The 23,442-nt window shown below is 40.0% G+C and overlaps 1 protein-coding gene across 10 annotated transcripts in view; it reads right to left on the bottom strand.

The window, feature by feature from the left end:
- Positions 1-192: 192 nt before the first annotated feature.
- The window catches only part of LOC104117615 (uncharacterized), a 76,065-nt gene continuing 52,815 nt past the window's right edge, over positions 193-23,442 (bottom strand). For 2 of the 10 annotated variants that reach the window (XM_070187550.1, XM_070187541.1), the window contains 21 exons: positions 19,903-19,946; positions 19,697-19,828; positions 19,483-19,614; positions 19,313-19,365; positions 19,173-19,221; positions 18,007-18,065; positions 17,552-17,691; positions 17,299-17,447; positions 9,536-9,664; positions 9,371-9,456; positions 9,166-9,281; positions 8,966-9,078; positions 8,700-8,823; positions 6,968-7,089; positions 5,637-5,805; positions 5,333-5,546; positions 4,431-4,743; positions 3,518-3,657; positions 3,311-3,435; positions 3,009-3,210; positions 2,378-2,815 (listed from right to left, as the gene is read on the bottom strand). In XM_070187550.1, the coding sequence (XP_070043651.1) occupies positions 2,734-2,815; positions 3,009-3,210; positions 3,311-3,435; positions 3,518-3,657; positions 4,431-4,743; positions 5,333-5,546; positions 5,637-5,805; positions 6,968-7,089; positions 8,700-8,823; positions 8,966-9,078; positions 9,166-9,281; positions 9,371-9,456; positions 9,536-9,664; positions 17,299-17,447; positions 17,552-17,691; positions 18,007-18,065; positions 19,173-19,221; positions 19,313-19,365; positions 19,483-19,614; positions 19,697-19,828; positions 19,903-19,946 (2,693 nt within the window). In that variant the 3' untranslated portion in view covers positions 2,378-2,733. Of the gene's footprint in view, positions 1,213-2,377; positions 2,816-3,008; positions 3,211-3,310; positions 3,436-3,517; positions 3,658-4,430; positions 4,744-5,332; positions 5,547-5,636; positions 5,806-6,967; positions 7,090-8,699; positions 8,824-8,965; positions 9,079-9,165; positions 9,282-9,370; positions 9,457-9,535; positions 9,665-17,298; positions 17,448-17,551; positions 17,692-18,006; positions 18,066-19,172; positions 19,222-19,312; positions 19,366-19,482; positions 19,615-19,696; positions 19,829-19,902; positions 19,947-23,442 lie in introns of those variants that run through there. The other 8 variants (XM_070187544.1, XM_070187542.1, XM_070187549.1 and 5 more) reach the window with 8 other exon arrangements.

Consider the following 23,442-nt stretch of genomic DNA (forward strand, 5'->3'; position numbering starts at 1 on the left):
AAGAAACTACAATTGTAGTTTAGGCTTGGACCATATTCCACTAGGGAAAGTGTAAAACAAGTGAATTCTGGAAACGAATAAATCTGAAGAAACTACAATTGTAGTTTAGGCTTGGACCATATTCCACTAGGGAAAGTGCATAGATAGCCGATTTGAGGACCGCTATTTAAGGCAGAACCGAAGTTTGTAAGCTTTTGTATTTTTAACCATTTTAAATTTAATTCCAAACTCGTGAGTCTGAAATTGGGCTTGCCAAAGAAAAACTTCAGACAATGCATAACTTCAAGCTTCAGGCATTTGCATAAGTTCGAACCTCTAACAAATGTCTCAAGTTAAACTTGGTAGTCCCCCACTTCAGATATGTAAGTCTGAAGTTTGAACACTCCACTTCTGAAGTTTGAACTATCAACGTCTGACTGATAGTAGTCATATAGCCGGACTTATTCCCTGCCAATAATTTCAAGCTTTTCCAATAACATCACTTGATTTAATCTAACTTTTCATATCCAAAACCAAGACCCCCTTTTTCAAGCTTGCAACAACGGTTATTTTATGGTGCTTTAATTTTCTCTACTCAAACAGTGTTCCAAAGATGATCTCATCTCCAAATAATAATACCAAAGGAATTTCAACAAAGAAACATACAGCAACTACCAATTTGAGCTACTAATCTTGAGTTCTCAAGAATTCCAACAGTAAATAACTCGAAACTTCCCCACCGACAATTCGAACCACCAAGTAAAATTCAATTTTCAGGTCAAACAAATGGTCTCGATTAGTTTTTCAATTATTGGTTTAAAGGAGAAAAGTGAAGTAGATTATTGGGTGTTGATGGAAACAAGGGAGAATTTCTTATCTTGCGAATGTGTAGCTTTTCTCATTCTGTCGAGAAAAAGGCTATCCCTCTAAGCGGATTGAGTGAGAAGAAATGTGAAATAGTTTATAGAGGTTGAAGAGATGGTTAGGGAACATAGGTGGCAACTAGCAGCACACAATGGGTGAAGTTGTGTTTCATCTTTGAATAACCATGGCCTCCTCAGTCTCTTTAAGCGCCAATCTATATATAGGGAATCAAGTCTTAGGTGAAATTTATGTTAAAATGACAAAAAGGTCCTTAATTTTAATGTACTCCAGTAAGGATATTTAAGTGAACCAAAATGTAGGTACGGATGTATAGGTGTGTGTGTCTGTGAGGACGCTTCAATTCAAGACCTGAAAAAGGAACCTTTTAGTTTTAGAGCATTTCTGCATCATATCATATACCATCACCCACCCCCAGACCATTTGAATGTCAGGGAGGCACAAAATGTTAAACATAAAACAAAATAACTCACTGAGCAATATAACACGAAAGAGGTAAGAAATGCACTCTATGGATCATTTGTCCAGGTTTTCAATAAGGGAAATTTGCACAACTATATACAGCCCAACACAACACATTGCATCCATGTAGCTATATTTTTCAGTTTAAACTCGCATATATTTTTTTCTCCAACAATATTTTATACACTCTTGTACATTATTATAAATATTTGTACACCTATATAAGTGATATATCCACCATGCATAAAAATGTATAATAGTGTATAAACATGTTTCAACCCTATATAAAAGTATATACAATTGTATAAACGTCCGGCTACAGTGATAAACTTCACTATAATTTTCAGTTGCAATTCTTGTTCAAAATCAATAAAAATCTCCACCAAATGGCTTCAAATTTTATAGACAATATTCTTATTTCCAACAAATCTAAACAACACCCACTTCAAACTTTTCACAAAAGTTAGATCCAAAATTCAAATCCACTTCTTTAAGCTTGTTCAACAATGGTGGAGCTACCTTTCTAATCTAATTTTCACCATCCAAATCTTACAAAATCAATACTCTAACCGCGATTTGAGCTCCAAACACTATAATATAATGAACTTTACAAAGATTTCTAAATCATGTAAATGTCCAAAATTGAAAATATAAAACAATTCTAATGATGCAAATAGTAATAAGACTTTTTTAATTACTCTCTTCTTTTTCAAGCACTCGGAGGGTTGTGGACAAGTATATTCAGTTTTAGGTGAAGAGAGGAGGAAGAAACAGGGAGAAGAGAGAACAAAGGAGACATCGGTGCATTCAGTTTCTATGTTTGTAATTATTTTTAATACACGTACAAGTTGGCATGTTTGTAAAGATGCGAACAGGAAGATCCAATGAAACTTTAATGTTCCCTGAGATTGACTTTGGGCCTTTCATGCGCAGCTTATGTGGAATTTTTTTCTTGTCCAATACAAAATTTAATATAAGAAAATACTTTCCTCTCACCTTACAGAGACAAGCTATAATTGTAATGAATTAAAATATTTTTATGAGGTTAAAAAAATAAAAAATAAAAACTGAGGATTTTGATATGTAAATTTGGGCTTAAATTGGTAAGGAAAGCAGCCCACATGTACTTTCCTAGTAATAGTTTCTTTCCAAAATCTGCTGGAACAAGGACACCACCTAATCGAGTTATAGGAAAAAGATACATACAATAATGTACAAGAAAGTTTCTTGGTTTCGACACTAACCGTGTTTTCTCGAGTTCTTCATTTTGGCTTAATGCACAAAGATATACATTATGAAACACCAAAAATTGGAGGAAGACCAAAAATTTCCTCATATAATAGACTCGCATGAACAAATTAGGAGCCAACTATTAGAAAATGCCAACCGTTTCTGTTTCTTTCAAATTGCTCAAGTAGACTTCTGTAGTCCCAACTCAACTATGATGTGTCTTAGCAATAGTTGCACCAGCTCTCTCACTCTGGCTTCCCTGCTAATAAAGATTTACCTCATATTAGATATCTACTTCTTAATTGTTTTTTAAAATGAACAGAAAGGAAGAGTCAAAAGTTCACTATGAAATAACCACACTATGTTATAGCTCCGTTAAACAAAAGATGCCCAGACACAGAATCTAGAGTTTGACCACTTCAACCACATCCTCTTTCATCATTTCACCTGCTTACCTTGATATGACAAGTTCACAGAAGGATGGGAAAAGAACAAGTAAATGCGAACGCCTTGCTTGATTCTCTCCTGTAAGGCCTTCTTTTAAGTATGGATGTAAAGTAAGTTGGGATACAGTGTCTGAATGAACCACAAGAAGTGCAAGCTCTTGGAGGACAAAGATAACTTCTTCCACACGTGCTGCTGGCAATGGATTTTCTGCTGAATAGTGGTTGTATGATTTAAGAAATAAGCTGAAGAAAACAAGAATGACAAAAATGGAAGCATTTAAAATCCCTTTCAACATAACTAGATCACCCACCTAATCTGCTCTCATCCATCAAGAACCTTCCCAGAATGAACTCACATCTGGTCAATAATAATTTTATTGATATATTGCTAACTTCACATCTAGTTGAATTCCATTCACCAGTTCCATGGCTGAAACTAAGTGAAATGAGTGTGAGATGGCAATCACCGCAAACATGGAAAACAGGTAAGGCGGTGTCAATTAAAAGGTACTATATACCTGCACAGAAGAAACAGCTTCTGTAAACAGGACAGGGAGAACCTGCTACAATGTGAAGGCATCAGTTCGACAGTCTCAAGCGGCAAGGAACATGTACGTGATGCACACCGATCCAGAGTGGTGATTAGACGTTCCAGAATCTGCAAAATTGACATGATCTGCGTTATGCTTGATCTAGAAGTTTACTCCTTCAATGCATCATTAGAAAATATGAATGCAAACAGACATACAACTTTAAGTGGCAATGGAAAAATAACTCTATTATAGTAAGCAAGAAGTCTGAGCTGTAAAACTGGATAAATATCATATTATATCATCTGCTGAACTTCTCAAGCCACACAGTCTGGGCTATTAATTCGTAGCTGATTTCTATATCTAATCCTGCAAAAGGCCATAAATAATTCCTATAATCTCACATTTATCGACCAGAGTTGTGTCACCTGAATTGTACATGATTTTTTCCCCTAACATATTTTCGAGGATTCAGTTACCTGCAGAGGTAACTGTTAGTTGTTAAATCATTTATACAAACAAGGGCCCCAAAAAGATGTTAGGTGGTTGGCTATTCGTTGGACTTGGTAGTTAGAAAACCAAAAAGAAAATGGGCATACTTATAAAAAATATTATTGGCTAATGCCTAGTGGCACGCAATAAATTGAGATAAAACCATGATAGATAGCATTTAATTCCTTCTCAAAGAAGAGTGGACATGCTAGATCTACACCTTTTGGAACTTATGAAACACATAAGCACATCTTGCATACAGAAGTTCCCAAAATATTCAAGGTTCATTAGCATGGAAGGAACCAGTGGTCCAAAATGAAGTGTTTGTCGGAGATGACAAAATATGTGCAGCTGTAAAGTGAAAGAACTAGAGTGAGAATATCTAAAAAGATTAGGATTGGAACGTTACGTCAAGAGGTGCATCAGTCTGTGATTTGAGAATTTTGTCTCCAAGAATATCCAAGAGATTCATCTCAAGAGACTCATCAGCACTGTCTACCGTTACTGAAAGTGCACGACCACAGTAGCCTATTAGAAATATCTCAAAAATGTCAGAAACTTCTTTCCAAATACGCATTCTTGCAGGTCTGGTAATAATAGTCAACTCTGGCCCTGCTTTCTCTGTCAGTTTTTTGACATCATCGAGCAGAATGCGAATAAAACCTTCAACTGCTAGTCTCCAAAGTGAGCCATCAGGATTGTCTCTTCTTGTTATCATACATCTAGTGAAGAAAATTAGAACTTGTTCAATGAGAAGCTCTAAATTCTGGGAGTATATTGATCTCCTTGAACGATGAACACAATCAATAAAAGGAGTACAAGTAATTCAAACTCTGATCAATCCAGAAAGATTTATGTATCATTAACATGTAAGCACACACATATTAGCCCAAAAAAAAAATTACAAAAGAAGCCTACAGATTCATGCAAGAGAGGAGAATGGATTATTTCAAAAGTAGATCATTTTTTATTTTGATCATAATCTATGACAGTCTTCCCAAGTAATTTGGTATGATTAACTGAAGAGAACATGAGAATGGATAATAAGCCCCTTTTTTATCCAACTTCATAACAAGGTTGTATTATAAGGTTTTCTTCATAACAAGGTTCCAATATCTTGCATCCCCTAGTCAACTCTTAAAATAGATTCCTGTCACAAGAATACACTTCAGAGTACCATTTTTAATCAAACACTATAGGAGCTGTCAATGATGGCGGGAAAAGAAACAAGAGGATCTGTCAGTATGATCAATTTTTAATGATAGACGGGAAAAGAAACTAGAGGATCTGTCATGCATGATCAACTCTCACCTTCCTAAAGATTGAATAATATCAGGTAAAATTTTGTACTTCTCAGCAGGTGGAGCCTGCAAAAGGAGATCCACTAGCACGAGAACAAGTTTTTCTGCGAAAAGATGATTTGAGATACTTGGCACTGTAGTTGATTCAGGACTCTTAGGTGAAGCTTCTACCCTTTGGGATTCTGAAGCAATTCCATTACTGACCTCAGCATCATCGTTGATCCCTGGGCAACAATGTCAAAGAAAATAAGTTATGTAAGAATAAAAAACAGCTCTAAGAAATGTACTGATTCCAAACAAGTAACTAATCTCACCGGTCTCTTGGTCGTTCTCATCTTCAATTTTGTCCATACAGGAATCAGAGCTTGGAAGATACAGCAATAATTTTGCAAGCAGCGGTGACCACATTGCAGAAAGGTGTTCTGCTGGACGCAACTGTGGCAGTATTTCAAGTGCAGTACGTTGCAAAGGTGGAACATGACCCTAGAGAAAAATATGCCACTGACAAATTAAAACTCATGCAAACAGATAAACTGCGCAGCTTGTTGCATTATCTACCTGAGTACTGTAATGATTTTTGTCTTCAACATAATAGAAAGGATATGAGAGTTGAATGACCTCTAGGTTTAGAGAACCGTAACTTGTCTTTTCTTTTTAAGACAAATTATTTAGTATTAGAATGAAATGGACATGAATACAGCAGAACGGTTATAGGGAATTCATAAACCTGACTTCAACTAGTTAGGTGTTGAGGCATAAGTGATTGATTGAATGTTTTAGAGAGGAAACAGTTTAAAAATATTCATTACTGCCACAAACAAGATGCAAGATAGTTTATGATATTGGATGTCCCTGCAGGGACATGATATCTGGATCTTGTAGCAAACTTGTTATTAGCTAAAACTTGGGTAGCTGCCAGACAAGGTAGGGGTAAGGTCTGCGTACACACTACCCTCCCCAGACCCCACAGTATGGGATAATACTGGGTATGTTGTTGTTGTTGTTGGGTAGCTGCCAAACAAATGATTATGAACCTTGGTGAGTGGTGGAACTCAATAATACTATCATCATTATAGCCAAACGAATTTACTGGAAAGAAGCTGCAGATCATTCAGTTGCTTCTGATAATCAAGTGAAGATGGTCCTTCATACAATTAATAACAAAGGAACCTCTAGCCTAGAGGGTTCTTGTTGAATACATAGCATAGAGTATTCTCCTTTTTTGTCATAAAATTTTATTGAAAAAAAAATGACACTTGGATCTAGTCGTATTTATACAACCCCCCCCCCCCCCCCCCAAAATTTAGAACAACCCACACAGTTCTCACATGCTTATATGGAAAAGGTCCAGACAATCTAAGGGCTTACACAGTCTTATTAATTATATCACATGAAATGCAAGTACTTGACAAGACTGGGTTGCTCTAGTGGGGAGCACCCTCCACTTCCAACCAAAAGGTTGTGAGTTCGAGTCACCCCAAGAGCAATGTGGGGAGTTCTTGGAGGGAGGGAGCCGAGGGTCTATCGGAAACAGCCTCTCAACCCCAGGGTAGAGGTAAGGTCTGCGTACAAACTACCCTCCCCAGACCCCACTAGTGGGATTATACTGGGTTGTTGTTGTTGTTGTTGAAATGCAAGTACTCACATATTCAGCTTCAACGTTACTATTGGCGACCTTGGCTTGTTTAATCCCTGAATCTACAACTGACAGCAGCTTTAGGTACGCACCATTATCGAACATTCCCTGCGCTTGAACATACAATTCACCTGCCAATAAAAAGGTTCTCATTGTAAACTACTGGACAGACTACAAAAAATGTCATTGTTTCGTCATATAGATTCTCTGTAGGTCCTTGATCAGACTGGTATCAACATTAAGCAACCATAAAGATTACATTAATATAAATAAGTAAATACATGTTTTAACCTCATGAACTCAACTAACAAAGATTCTGGCTTTCCTTACCTGCAGACACTGGCAGATTAAGGATTTTAAAAGGATGGCTTCACCACTACCTACAGTAGCGGAGCTACCTTTAGTGAAGGGGGGTAATTTGAATCCCCATAGTTAGAAAGTTAGAACGTGCAAAACGGTAAATACAAAAAATCTTGTATATATGCAACTTGTTGGATCTTCTTGAAATAAGGGAATTTTCTAATGAGTAGCAAAAGTGGTTCAAAATTTGTTTAGGGTCAGAGTTCAAATCCAGAGTGTGACATTCTTGCATTTTTCTGAATGCCATTGTTAAAATTTCTGGCTCCGCCATTGAGTAACTAACATAAAAATATTGTGCCTTAGCATAAGATGGGTATGAATAGTAAGTAGGAAAAAAAAGACTTGAAAGAACTGAAAGAAAATTTATAAAAAAGAAGTCCACAGAAGACCAATTCTTCTACCTGGATGCAAATATATTGCCAGCTTATAATCAGTGCATCACTAAGCCTTCTGCAGAATGGGTTCCCAAGTGCACTACTTTTCTGTTTTCATAAATTATTACAGTGCTATATAGAGATTTACATGAACCCAACCCTATAAAGTAGATTCGCTACTGCCTACAGAGATAGAGAACAAACTAATTACTGTACAAGTTACAAAAACAAGGAGATTATTGACATGGGACAAAAACAGTTGTCTGTCTATTTTGATCTCTTTAGCTTGGGGAAGAAAGGATGCACTATACTATTTACAGTATTTAGAGGAAAAAGGCATAGTGTATGAGGGACTTGACATGAGATAAAAACAATTATCTGCCTGTTTTAGTCCCTTCAGCTTGGGAACGAAAGGATGCATTATACCAATTACGGTATTCCTCTTATACAATTTTTCTAAGCGACATTGACACTGATGCTCAACGGCCAACTTCATGTGATCTTAAAACTCATGGTGCTCAAATTCATACTGAGAATTTTCTTAATCTGGATTTAGTGTGATCTTATTCCTAAGCCTAGTCTGACAAAAGCTGAATTTGTAATTTGGATCAATCTTGACCCTAGAAAAGCGTAATCCAGATTGAGTTTGCTTCAAGTCAAACTTGAGTTGGTCACCGAAAAGTTTTGATATTTTATTGATTTATTAATACATATAACATAGATATCATTTACAAAATAAAATAGTACTATAGCTATTTATGACTATTGACACCCTAGTATTTAAAAAATTAATCCAAAGGAATAAATATGCCAAATGGAGATGATATAAAATCCTGATTAACATCCAATTTGATCAGACCAACAGATCATGCAAACTGGATGAACTAAATCTAGAAAAATTTCTAATTTAGATTTTATAAAAGGACCCGATCAAATCTAATCTGACCTTTAAGCTCCCAAACGGCCCTTATAGAGCAATCTCAATTATTACACACAAAAACACTTACCAAGACCATATAAGATCTCCTGCTTCAACTTGTATGCCATATTCCCGCTGTAGTTTGGTGACTTGTGCAGCACAAGCTCATAGACATCAAGCACCGAAGTAAGATAAGGCATAGGCAGATTTCCCTGCTTCATAGGATTTATTCATTGAGTACTGAGTAGAAGCTAAAACCTATAAGCATTCAGTAATAATCATAACTGATAACTTCCATAGACTTCTTCCTATTAGATGAAGAAATGTCATTTGCACAAATATATCACATATTACCTTTGGGGAATGAGAAACTATGGTGGACTGTAAACAATTTACTGCTGCGAGAGCAACTTCTTTACTACCATTAAATATGCTGTTTCTTACAAAAAGAAGCAAAGTCTGCCATCCTACATAAGCACAGAACTCTTCCGTGATCACTGAAAATGTTCTTTCCAGGTAAAGACAACGATAAATCAAAGGATTGTGAAATTTACCAGACTGGAAATTCTCTAAGCTTCTCAAGAAAGGAAAAAAAGAACGTAGAATTCGAGCTATGCCCCCAAGTACAAGCACAAGTGTCTCATCCCATTGTTTCTGAGCTGTGTTACGACTGCAGAACCAAATAATTCACTTAAGACAGAGATTGAAACAAAAACAAATAGAAAATATATAGGCAGCTAGTTCCAAAATTTGGCATACCTATGGTGTATGAGCATATGAACTGCTTTCCCTCCACGTGTTCCAAGTTCTTTTCCCTGCCATTCTGTCTTTGAAGATGTTGCAGCCTAAGAGCAAAATATATCTTATTGGCCAAGAAAAGCTACAGGATAGTCCCTAAAATAGATTGGAGCCATTTCAACCTACCATGTGAGAAGAGCGATCTAATGTAGGTAAAACATAATTCCATAGACAATCTTCCCACATACTCTTTGAAAGCTTTTGCCCATGGCTGCCAAGAATTTGGAAAAGTGTCCGAACAGCAGAGTTCCTAACCTGAAAAATAGATTAGGTCAAGCATAGAGAATTATGTCCGCTACTAACAAAAGCATCAACAAAGCACACAATTTTCAGCAAGGTTAGTGTTAGAGAACTAATGTATGTAGGAGGCGCCGACTTTCTTACGCTCGTCAGCGGCACCGAATAGCCCGTGCGGCGCCAGTTCCCCTCGCTGCAGGCCAGCCTCTCCTTTTCCCAGGTTTTCCAAGCACGATCATGTGCCTGTGGTGAAGCTTGCCTAGAAGGCCTGCTTCAATTGTGTCGCCCGTATGATGTCTAGGCTCTTGGCCTCGACTAGTTGTGGCGCTTCTCGTCTTAGGATCATAATCCATGCGCGCCCTGGGGTTGGCTAAGGACATGTCTTGTCCCTCGCCTCACACTGAACATCGCTCTCGCGTGCACAGTCCAATCCTCAAGCTTGACACTCGCCTCGTGCATCTGCACCCAGCTTGTGCTTCGCCCGAGTAAGGCAACTTTTAGTCCTTGGCCATTGTCATGTGCGTCTTTCGTGCCATGCCCATACACAGCCCTCATGACACACTTCCATCCCGTATAGTGCAGTGTCGCCCCACAACTGCACGGTTAGGCCAACGGACCCTTGCTCGCATAGCTGAACCCAAGCTATGCTTACAAGTCGACACACGAGGCCCCTAAGATGGGTGTATCAAGTATCCAATCGGCACAGAGGTCTTTGTCCAACATTTCGGTAGCCCGCGGGGCATACCCGTCCCATACGTCGAGCCTCCAGCGCCCGTTTGGTGCCCAACGCTAGCCCAAAGGCGTCGCGCCGTCCATAGAGTTCCCTAACTCGTATGGATACCTAAAACACTCCTTTGAATCGTCCAGGCAGGCTCTTGAGGTTCCACTCAAGATAGCTCGTTTGGTACGGCTTGGTGGCAGCACATACGGGGGAGGCAGGTTGAGCTTCAACACCTATACCCCCTTATATATGCTTAAAATTAAAAAGCCCAAGACTCACCAGTAGACAGGTCTACGTCAGAGAATTAGAAGGAGTCTTTCTCACGGATCTGAACGAAGTCACAACCTCAAAATGCGGGTTGTGACATCCTCCCACACTCATTCTGTCATCGTCCACGATGACACATCAAGGCCTACGACATCCCGGAGTCTGCCCCCTCAGGCATGTACATCGCGGCTCCCGTAACCCTGTGGGTCGGACTTCCTCGAAGTCCTGCTCAACATGGAGTCGTGCCCCTTGCACTTTCCCCCTAAGTATCTTCCAAGCGTGCCTCTGCACTTCACCTCCTTTCGGTGTTCACTTGGAAAGTGCCTCCGCACTTTCACCCTCTGGTGTCTTAACTTTGTGGTGACCCACACTAGTCAACCACACCATGACCCTCACGGCCTTCATGTCCGTCTGAAGCTCTTCCCTCAAAGGTAAGCACATCAGCGTGCTTTTGGCGCAGCTCCCGTAGCATTATCGCTCCCGTAGCCTTTTCACGCCCTCTGGCATAGCTCTCGTATATCAGTCGCTACTGTAGCCTTTTCCTCGCCCTCATTACCTTTGAAGACTTGTTTGCTTTCAGACTCACAATTTCGCCCTCAATGCCTCTGCATAGGCGGATCCTCCCACACTCGATGTGGAGGATACTTCTTAGCGCACTCGTCCCACTTGGCATTCGGCCAACTCTTGGGACGTACTCTTGGTAAGTACTACATTCTCAAAGTCATAGCATCGCCACATTCACGAACAAAGCTCTTTGTTTTCCAACTGTCGCTTCCTCAGCAAGTACCCAATGTTCCCGGTAGTACGTCTGTACTCGCCCTATAGTCAAGAACTCTCTTGGTTCTGCTAGCACGGCTTCCCGGTCCGGTGTGCTTCGCACTTGGCCCCATCTCAGTGGTCCCCGATCATTCGGCGTACCCGTTTCCAGAATGACACCTTCCAACTTGGAAATCCGCCCAATTCTGAAGGTTCGCTATTTCCTTCGAATCCGTCTCCTCACCTTGGCATTTCAGCACTAGGCCTCCCCATGACAATGGTTTGGCTCCTCTCAATGCCCTCAGGCAGTCCACAAGTCTATCCCGAAGGAAAGACACTCAAGTGATGCGCTACACACATCCTTGGCAAGATCTCCGCTACGATCATTCCCAAAGTTTATAGTCCACGGCTCCCACTATTTGCAATATGGTTGCTCGACCTGGCAAACATGGCCTTTTCTTGACCACCCGATTCATCGGCATATCACCACATTCAATAGAAACCCAGACTTTCAAAAGAAACTGGAGTCACCCATTTCTTTCTTCGACCAATAGTATCGGGTTCTCGATCTCTGGTGGCATATGAACATCAATCTCCGCTTTGACGTGATCTCCGCACTGACATCCAAAATGCACTCGCCATCTCAACTGCTTGCCTTGACATCATGTCATGGCATAGTATGGTCTTTATCAGCTTTGTTACCACGTGTCACGGGCCGACTTTCTTACACTCGTCAAAGGCACCGAATAGCCCATGTGGCGCCTACAGTTACCCTCGCTGCAGGCCAGCATTTCTCCTTTCCAGGCTTTCCAAGCACGATTTTGTGCCTGCGGTGGAGCTTGCCTAGAAGGCCTGCTTCAATTGTGCTGCCCGTATGATGTCTAGGCTCTTGGCCTCGACTAGTTGTGGCGCTTCCCGTCTTAGGATCATAATCCATGCGCGCGGTTGGCTAAGGACATGTCTTGTCCCTCGCCTGACACTGAGCATCGCTCACGCGTGCACAGTCCAATCCTCAAGCTTGACACTCGCCTCGTGCATTCGCACCCAACTTGTGTTTCACCCGAGTAAGGCAACCTTTAGTCCTTGGCCATTGTCATGTGCGTCTTTCGTGTCATGCTCATACACAGCACTCGCAACACACTTCCATCTCGTATAGTGCAGTGTCGCCCCACAATTGCACGTTTAGGCCAATAGACCCTTGCTCGCATAGCTGAACCCAAGTTATGCTTACAAGTCGACACATGAGACCCCTAAGATGGGTGCATCAAGTATCTAATCGGCACGGAGGTCTTTGTCCAACATTTCGGTAGCCCGCGGGGCATACCCGTCCCACACGTCGAGCCTCCAGCGCGCGTTTGGTGCCCAACGCTAGCCTGAAGACGTCCCGCCGTCCATAGAGTTCCCTAACTCGTATGGATACCTAAGACACTCCTTTGAGTCGTCCAGGCAGGCCCTTGAGGTTCCCCCTCAAGGTAGCTCGTTTGGTACGGCTTGGTAGCAGCACGTACGAGGGAGGCAGGTTAAGCTTCAACACCTATACCCCCTTATATATGCTTAAAACTAAAAAACCCAAGTCTCACGAGTAGACAGGCCTACGTTAGAGAATCAGAAGGACTCTTTCTCACCGGATTTGAACGAAGTCACAATCTCAAAATGCGGGTCGTGACATTAGTCCCACATCGGAATAGTAGTAGTATGTAGTGTATAGAATGTAGATATAAATAGGGCTCCTTGTATTATAGTAAGAAAATGAATAACAATAATATATTTTTCCCGTGCTATTAGAGCTTTGGTGAGAAAAGATCATTGTGCATCATTCAAGCGACATCCGGAAAGAAAGAAATCAGTCGCCCTGCAATATTCCGGGGACTTGAGAGGCTGTCAGCCACTGTCACAGGGTTCCCCCATCACCAGCGACCAAACCCCAGTCAGTCTCTCCGGCAAAGTCACCACCATGCACCTCCACGCGCAGTCATAAGTTCTGTCCTTCCGCGTCACGCGCCGACGCATTTGGACTGTTCCGGAAACTGTCCTCACAGAATTGGGTCGCCTCCCCATTCCGACATCACCCATCTAGTTTCCTCTGTTGTCTGATAACTTTCTGTCCAGGCAGTCCATTTTTTCGGCGAGTACTTCCCTGTTTCTGTCATATGTGAAATTTGTTTGTGTAAAATCAAAACTTTTCCGACCAAGTCAGAATCTCCGGCAAGTTCAGTCATTTCTCAAGTCACCTTCGAAGATTCATGTGTATTCTCTCTAGACAACTACTTGACTATTTTCAGAAGTCCTTTGAACTTTGGTTGCAACAAAATGGGAACCAATACTTTGAATAGTTGGATGATTTCTCTACCGGAGTATATTGAGTTCCTTCGGTACAAAGCACGTAAACAAACATCTTCTGAGATAGTTTATGTTGTTCAACCAGGTAATAGCGTGAGTCATGTCTCCCAATCTTCTTCTCCCGACTTTTTGGTCATTGATTCGGGTGCATCTGATCAAATTTCTGGTAACAAATCTCTTTTCACGACTATTTCACTATTTCTTACTCTTAATCACTTCCAACTGTCTCAATGGGCAATGGATCTCAAACCATGGCAATTGGAATAGGTCAAGCTAGTCCACTTCCTTCCTTACCTTTGAATTCAGTTCTTTATGTTCTTGGTAGTCCTTTTAATCTCATATTCATTAGTCGCTTAGCCAAATCACTTATGTTGACTTTGTTATTATACAGGAACTTAGTACGAGACGGATCATTGGTACCAGGTGTGAATCAAATAGACTTTATTACCATATCCTTGCTAAATCATATGGACTTACATCCAGTGTTATCAAAGGCGAAAAGCGCAAAAAAGCTCTAAGGCCCGTTGGGGCTTTAAGCGCAAATAAAGTGTGGGCTTTAATGAAAAAAGGCGCAACTGGAGGAAAAAATAAAAATATGTATATATAGTCCAAGACCAATAATTATAAGCATGAATAACAAATATATGGACAAAACAAGTTGACAAAAAAATAACGATAAAGTGAAATATCAATTGTTCAGTGTCGCATTTTCAGGATTACACTCATTGGCAAGGAAAGTATGCCTTAGAGCCTTGATGCGACATTGAAGCGCCCGCAAAGCGAGGCTAAGCGCTCAACATGTTTTGAGCCTCGCTTTAGGGCTTAAGCGCGCCTTTGACAACACTGTTCACATCTTGTCCTGCTTCAACAGCTTGTCCAGTAAGTGATTCGCCTGATTTATTACATAAATGGTTGAGACACCTCAGTTTATCAAAACTTCAGAAAGTGGTAACCGGTTTGTCTGACTTGTCCACTCTAGCCTGTGAGTGCAGCTCGGTAAGCATACTCGCTCCCATTTCCCTCGGCATCCTGATAATCGTGGAAGGCAACTTTCACTTTAGTCCATTCAGATCTTTGGAGTCCTAGTCGGGTTAGTTCTATCGTAGGATTCCGCTACTTTGTCTGTTTCATTGGTGATTATTCAAGGTACACTTGGATATTCTTTATGAAAAAATGATCTGAGTTATTTCCTATTTTCCCCACCTTTCACGCTGAAATCCAAAATCAATTTGGAGTTCTATCAGCACATTTCATAACAGCAATGCCTCAGAGTATTTGTCTTATCCATTTCAGCAGTTTAGGAACTTTCATGGGATCATTCATTAAACATCTTATCCATACACATTTCAACAAAACGGGTTAGTTGAAAGAAAGAATAAACATCTCATTGAGACCGCTCGCACCCTACTCATGCAATCTCATATTCCGTTGCGGTTTTGGGGGATGCGTTTCTCACATCCTGTTATCTTATTAATCATATATCATCCTCAGCTATCCATAATCAAGTTTCATTCTTTGTCTTGTTCTATTCTCTTTGGGAGGACGTGCTTTGTTCATAACCTTACTCCAAGAAAAAAATAAGTTAGTTACCCGTACTCTTAAGTGTGTACTTCTAGGTTACTTAAGAACGCAAAGGCATATTGATGCTATTTACCTGACCTCTTGCAGTGCCTTATATCTGCCGATGTTACCTTTTTTGAAACCCAACCATATTTCACAAGTCGAGGTGATCAATTCGATCTTTTGGAGATTCAGTTACTATCCCTCCTTCATCTTCCTCCATAGCTCTAGCTCCACCACTTATAGCTCAAGTTCCATCACCTGCATATCTCGTTCTAGCTCCACCACCTACAGCTCTAGTGCAATCACCTATAGCTCCAGTTCCATTACCTACAGGTCCAGTTCAACCTTATATAGCTCCACCACGCCTAACTTATCGCCGTCAGCATTCAACATCAGGTCCTAATAATTCAGGTCCTGTATCGGATCCTTCACCCACTGCAGACTTGTCTCCTTCTAGTCTACCGATCGCACTTCGAAATGGTATTCGATCCTCTTAATCCTAGTCCCCATTATATTGGTTTAAGTTATCATCGTTTATCATCACCTCATTATGCCTTGGTGTCATCTTTATCCTCTATTTATATCCCCAAGTCCACAGGTGAAACGCTATCTTATCTTGGATGGCTATAAGCTATGATCGAAGAGATATCTGCTTTACATGCTAGTGGTACGTGGGAGCTTGTTTCTCTACCTCTAGGAAAATCTAAAGTTGGTTGTCGATGAGAGTATGCAGTCAAAATTGGTTCAGATGGTCAAATTAATTGCCTTAAAGCCCACCTCGTTCTCAAAGGTTAAACTCAAATATTTGGGCTTGATTACATTAATATTTTCTCCCGTGGCTAAAATAACATTTGTTCCCCATTTTCTATAAATGGTTGTTGTTCGCCATTAGCATCTCTATCGGCTGGATATTAAGAATGTTTTTCTCCACAATGAGCAACCACCTGATTTGTTGCTCGGGGGGAGCCTAGTAGCCTTGTATGTCGGTTGCTCTGGTCACTCTATGGTTTGAAATAGTCTCCTCGAGCCTAGTTTGGTAAGCTCAGCATAGTTATTCAAGAGTTCGGTATGACTCGTAGTGAAGTTGATCACTCTGTATTTTATCGGCACTCCGCTTTAAATTTGTGTATTTATTTGGTGGTTTATGTCTACCAACACTTCCAAATTAAGGATCTGGGCAGATTGAAGTATGTTCTAGGTATTGGGTCGCTTAGTCTAGCTTAGGTATTGATATTTTACAACGGAAGCATGCCTTAGACATTCTTGAGCAGACAAGAATGACGCGTTGTAGACCGATTGACACTATCCGAATGCTAAACTTCTGCCGGGATAAAGAGAGCCTCTTCGCGATCCTAAAAGATATAAGCGGATGGTTATCAAGTTAAATTACCTCCAAGTAACTAGACCTGACATTTCCTTTCCCGTAAGTGTTGTAAGTGAGTTTAAAGACTCTCCCTGTGATAGTCTTTGGGATGCAGTTATCCGAATTTTTCGGTCAGCCACAGGCAAAGGACTGTTGTTCAAGGATCGAGGCCATGAGCAAATAGTTGGATACACAGATGCCGATTGGGCAAAATCACATGCTGATAGCCCTTTTACGTCTGGATATTTTGTTTTAGTAGGAGGTAATTTGGTGTCCTTAAAGATCAAGAAACAGAAGGTGGTTGCTCCATCTAGTGCAGAAGCAGCATATCGAGCAATGGCTATGGCAACGCATGAGCTAATTTGGATCAAACAGTCGCGCATAAAATTGTACATATCTTCAATAATTTGAGTAGGTTGTCTAGTTTCTAGCAAATTACATTTCCCTATCAGATATTCTAGATAAGTTTGTTTTGCTACGACAAGCCTCTCGGAATTAAAGTAGCAAACGCCTGAATTTGAACTTATCATAAATAGACTAAAGAGAAAAGGGCTTGAAAGCCTATTAGATTAGTTGCCTATCAGCTATATGCTCAAAAAATGTAACAAGAAAAAAGCTTAATTGCACATAAAATACAAATACCTCTGGTCTTTCATCAGCACCAAGATTTTGTAATAAAGAAAAAATTGAAAAGAGCAATTTGTCACAGTCTACAATATTCATTTGGAGTGCTTGGTCGTTAACTTTCCCAGAGAAACTTAGAGCCTGTTCTTCCTTCATTCCATTACTATCTGCAATCAGATAAACACTCAGTTTTCATCTAGAAGAAGAGAAGAAGTCAAAGAACACTCTTTTAATAGGAGAACCAACACCTATTTACAACCCGTGGTTCTACCTGATTCTTTTTCTTCATTCTGTTTATGCAGAAACCCCTTAATGATGAAATCTGTGGAAGTCCATAAAAGGCCAATTGCTGTCAAACTGATATTCAGTTCAGTATTCTGAGCACTATATGCTCCAGTGACATCAATGCATCTGCAAAGAAAATAACATTAATAAATAATGATGCTTTCGTGCTATTTGGTTTCTTTTGTCTTTCTTCTTTTTAAGTTTATTTCTTAATTCTTACTGCTGTCTGAGAGACCCTCTTCATCGAGTTCGTTTCCATTGCTGTCTGAGAGACCCTCCCAGTCAAGTTTTCTTTTTTCTTATTTTAAACACATACAACATGTTTGCAAATTGATCATGGTTGCCAACATTATGCACATGTAATGCTCAAAACTTCTACTGAAGCTGGAATAACTAAGAGAAGAAAAGTAGACAAAGTCCAGGAACACAAAAGTAGCTTACACATGAAGGCAGTCAGCAGGTACTGTTGAAAGGCCATCATTCATGATGACACGAAGATTCTATTCAAGAAAACGTAGCAGTCAGTTCAAATCAAAGATGCAGATGTAAGCTAAACCTTCGCGTTCAAGTATGTTACACCATTCAGATTGTAAACATTAAGATGGTAGAACATAGCCAACACTGATTGCATCAGTGAGCCACCATGAATTATGTGGAAGCATTCTGTCCAACCCGTCTTCTTTTGTAAAGCAATTTTAAATGTGGGAAAAATTTGTATACAAAAACTATACTATAAGGTAGAGAATCTATACAAAACTATGGTTCTCTACAAAATACAATGAATCTTCTATACATATAGGAATCTAATAGGTGCATCAAAAAGAAATTAGAAATAAGAGCAATTCTTCAACTGTACAAAGTCAGTCCTAACTCAATCAAAAGCCCCCTATTCTTCTCCTTCTATCGGACCCACAATATAACGAGTGGGGCGATAGTATTCTAATTGATCTTATATGGACTGAACATAACCTAAACATCAATAAAGGAGGGAAACCAGTACCACCAACCATGTTATTTTAAGCGGTATTTTAGAAGAGATGAAAGAGTAGAGGCGAAATATGAATGATTTTGGGGTTGAGCTTTACACTTTTCCTCAAAATGCCTGGGGTTGAGCTTTACACTTTTCCTCAAAATGCCTTTAAAAAAGGTAGGACAACAAAAAAGAAATTAGTCAACGAATGAAAAGCATCTGGGAAATATCAAGCCGTCTCTAAATACTTTGCTTGTTGTTAAACCACTAAAGGAATATGGACTCGTCGAGAATGATTCTGATCTAGTTCATGGCCTATTAGAAGTGGAAGGCACGATCCACATTCAACTTAGACATTCCACTTTATGTAAACATTGTCCGGATCAGTAAGATATTTCCTATGATAATATTTCGATGAAAACCCTAATAACCAAATTGACATTCCTCTTTTTTGTATTGGAAAAGGAATAACATGTGTGGTGGATGCCTTGCAACTTGAGCTGGCTTGAGTCAATCAATACTAAGCAAAATAAATGGAGGAGCTGGTTAAGACAAAATCGACCCAAGCTCGCAAATCTCATGAGATAAGCCTAGTTCACTTGCACCCTCAATTTTGTTGAGTGTTTAGCGTTGTCACCTGAAATCCAAGAGTAATGAGATCCTTCTCGGCAGCGTTTGCTACTGACCTGAAAGCGTCATTCCAAGATTTAAAGTTCTCTTGACTGAATAAACTATGGCTCTAAAGACCAAAAGCAACTCGAAGTACTAGATGAGCACCTCAACAATTCAAGAATATTTGGCCAGCTATAATGGAGCTTTTCTCCATGTCTCTGAAAGAATATAAATCATTAAAAAGATAAAAACAGTAGTGAGAGAGGATCACAAGAGAGAGTTCTGCATCTGTGTATCAGTGCTATGGAGTAAAACAGTAACTTGGATAACACTACCTCTAAAACGTGAAGAAGAATTTTCAGAGATCCAGCACGAACATCGATGTTCTGAGCTGAAGAATATAGCACTTTCAGTGGAGAAATGACAGCACACTCCAGTGACCTCAACTCTATATTCTCAGTTTGTACCTAGAGAGTTTGCCCAAAGTAAAGATTATTACCACCTAGCATGCAAAATATCATGACCTTTGAATGGAAGGTTAATTCTCACATCATTGCATGCACCCTGGAGCTTGGATGATGCATGTTCCTGGAGCTGATTAGATCCTAAAACAGCGGAAATAGATTGATCCATTGCATTCAGTGCTATAGTTCTCACATGCTGATTTGAACTATCAGTAAGCTACAAAAACATGAAGACATTAGAGCAAACATAACAAATGCAACCATAAATTATGAAATTAGGGATTAGATTACCTCAATAAAGTGGCAAATAACTTCATCCCATAATGGCCCCACCCCTGTTATAGAAGATTACCATAATTTAACTGTAACGAGAAAAGATAATGAAATTTTGAAAAGGTTAAACATACAGATAATGTGTGTGTGTGTATTTTTGAAAAGTGCAGCTAAGTATATGTTAATAGATTCTTGACAAATATTTGAGATTATCAGTATGTGGTTGAAGGAATGGATGTTGTCTCCTTATGTAACCTTGAGCAATCAACTTCATGAGCTAGCTTCTGAGATTGAATTTGGCCCAAGGTCCATTTTATTAACATTATATCAGAGACAGATTCACTACTACTTTCTATGTTTTCAAAATAAGCAAACTGAAGTTCGTTTCTCCTCCTTGAGATGGATGGAGCCGGTTAGAATATCAAGAGAATACTTGTCTTGATTCATTGGCTTGAATAAGGAAAATATTGTAGAATATTCTTGAGGATACCTTATTAATTACAAAACATTCCTCAGCTATCAGTTTTCAATACTATACAGACTATCAGTTATCAGTTATCAGCTTTCAATTTCAGTTTCAGTTATCGGTTAAGCTTTCAGTTAAATGTCAACTATCAAATTATAAAATGTTATACAAGGGTATTATTGCATTTCATATTTTTATTTAGTAAGTTTTTCAGCACCGCATAGGGGGTAGTCAATGTGACTTACTGAGTACCATGAGGGTGACACTTAGTCTTCGGGCATCTACTTACTATTCTGTAGAGACTAGCGCGTCAGGACGAGATGTTTGGCTAGTACCTAACCCTTTGCAGATCCAGGTGAGTTCCGCTTCTTCTAACATTGAATGCCCCACACATTTGTGTACCTTGCTCTTTATCAGATCATTATATGAATACGGATTCAATTACATAATTTACCTTGCTCATTATAAAATTGTGATATAAATTCAATGTTAAAAGCAATTCAGTCAGCGAGTTCAGAGTTCACTCGATGGGTAGTACGGGTTGGTTGTTGTTAGTTTACAAGTATGTATAGTGTAGTCTTGTCCCACATTGGAAGAAGAATAATATCTCCTTGTAGTGTATAGCTATAAATAGGGACCTCTTGTATTGTATTTATTATCCAATATCAATAACATATTTTCTCCCGTGCCTTCTCACATGGTATCAGAGCATTAGTGAGAAAAGATCGTTGTGCGTCATTCCAGTTAACCTGGAAGAAAGAACTTAGTCATCGTGCAATTTTTCCGGTGACCTAAGGCTTGTCTAAGTGAAAGTCACTTTATGTCGGTGTTGCGCTAAAACCAACACCACCACGTGGTAGATCACCCTCCGACGACCAACCCCTGAAATTTTATCCGGCAGAAAAGCCGCCACGCTCACGAGGCGGCAACAACAACTTTTCCGGCAAGGGTTCCGGCCATTTATTCGCTAAGCTTCTTCAGGACAGTGTGCTCTCCTCAAAATTCCGAGCCTATCCATCTAATTCAAATCAAATTCCGACCACTTTTATATTTTTCCGGCATGAACAGTGACCTTTCTGGCCATTTTTGAAAACATTTCTTAAGGACAGCTTGCTAGCAAAGGAATTCCAAGTCTATCCATCCTGGTTACGACAAATTCCGACAACTTTGGAATTTTCCGGCGAGCTACAGTGTTTCCGTCGTAAACAGTCTTTTCGGCACAGAACAATGTTCTGTTTTCCTGCTGTAAACAGTGTTTTTCAAGCTATTTCTTCAGTTTTTTCACAAGAGTTACTTATTTCCACTATTTAAAGTTAACCATACTACTACAAATTGTAGCGACATGGGAACCGATGTTTTGAATAGTCGGATGGTTTCTTTAGCAGAGTATATTGAGTTCCTTCACCTTCAGTATAAAGCATGTAAGCAGACATCTTCTGAGATAGCTTCTGTTGTTCAAACAGGTAATAGTGAGACTTGTTTCTCCCAATCTTCATCCTCTGAGTCTTGGGTCATTGATTCAGGTGCATCAGATCATATTTCTGGTAACAAATCTCTTTTCACTACTATTTCGTATTCTCAATCTCTTCCAAAAGTCACAATGGCCAATGGATCTCAAACCATGGCAACTGCAATAGGTCATGCAAGCCCACTTCCTTCCTTACCTTTAGATTCAGTCCTTTATGTTCCCAATGGTCCTGTTAATCTCATAGTTGTTAGTCGCTTAGTCAAATCAATTAAATGCGTTGTTTTATTTCTTGATGACCATGTTTTTATACAGGAACGCAGTACGGGGCGGATCATTGGTACCGGGCGTGAATCAAACGGACTTTATTACCTTATCCTTGCTAAATCACATGGACTCACATCTTGTCTTCCTTCTACAACTTGTCCTGTTACTGATTCACCAGATTTATTACATAAACGGTTGGGACATCCCAGTTTGTCAAAACTTCAGAAAATGGTATCTGGTTTATCTCACTTGTCAGCTCTAGAGTGTGAGTCATGTCAGCTTGGTAAGCATACCCGCTCCCATTTCCCTCGGCGTCTTGATAATCGAGTAGATCACCTTTTACTTTAGTTCATTCAGATGTTTGGGGTCCTAGTCGGGTCAGTTCCACCTTGGGATTCCGCTACTTTGTCAGTTTCATTGATGATTATTCTAGGTGCACTTTAGTTCATTCAGATGTTTGAAATTGCTTGTACCCTACTCATACAACATGCTCCGTTGCGTTTTTGGGGGGATGCAGTTCTTACATCTTGCTATCTTATTAATCGTATGCCATCTTCAGCTATCCAGAACCAAGTTCCATTCTCTGTCATGTTTCCCCACTTACCTTTGTTCTCTCTTCCACCCCGTATCTTTGGAAGCACTTGTTTTGTCCATAACCTTACTCCAGGAACAGATAAGTTAGCTTCTCGTGCTCTTAAGTGCGTATTTCTGGGTTTCTCGAGAACACAAAAAGGGTATCGATGCTACTCTCCTGACCTCCAACGGTACCTTATGTCCGCTGATGTTACCTTCTTTGAAACCCAATCATACTTCACATGTTCAGGTCATCACTTAGATATTTCTGAGGTACTACAAGTTTCATCTTTTGGAGATTCAGTCACTCCAGCTCCACCACCTACAGCTCCAGTTGTAGCTCCACCACCTATAGCTCCAGTTGTAGCTCCACCACCTATAGCTCCGGTTGTACCACCTACAGCTCCGGTTGTAGCTCCACCACCTATAGCTCCAGTTCCTCCACATAATCCAGTTCAACCTTCTGCAGCTCCACCACTCTTGACTTATCATCGTCGTCCACACCCAGCATCAGGCCCAGGTGATTCACGCCCCGCATCAGATTCTGCACCTACTACGGACTTGTCTCCTCTTAGTCAACCAATTGCACTCCGCAAAGGTGTACGATCCACACTTAATCTTAATCCTCACTATGTCGGTTTAAGTTATCATCGTCTGCCGTCACCTCATTATGCCTTTATATCTTCTTTGTCCACTGTTTCTATCCCTAAGTCTACAGGTGAGGCACTATCTCATCCAGGATGGCGACATGCTATGATTGGCGAGATGTCTGCTTTATATGCGAGTG

The sequence above is a fragment of the Nicotiana tomentosiformis genome, chromosome 10, assembly GCF_000390325.3.
Source record: "Nicotiana tomentosiformis chromosome 10, ASM39032v3, whole genome shotgun sequence".
In the NCBI taxonomy this organism is placed as follows: domain Eukaryota; kingdom Viridiplantae; phylum Streptophyta; class Magnoliopsida; order Solanales; family Solanaceae; genus Nicotiana; species Nicotiana tomentosiformis.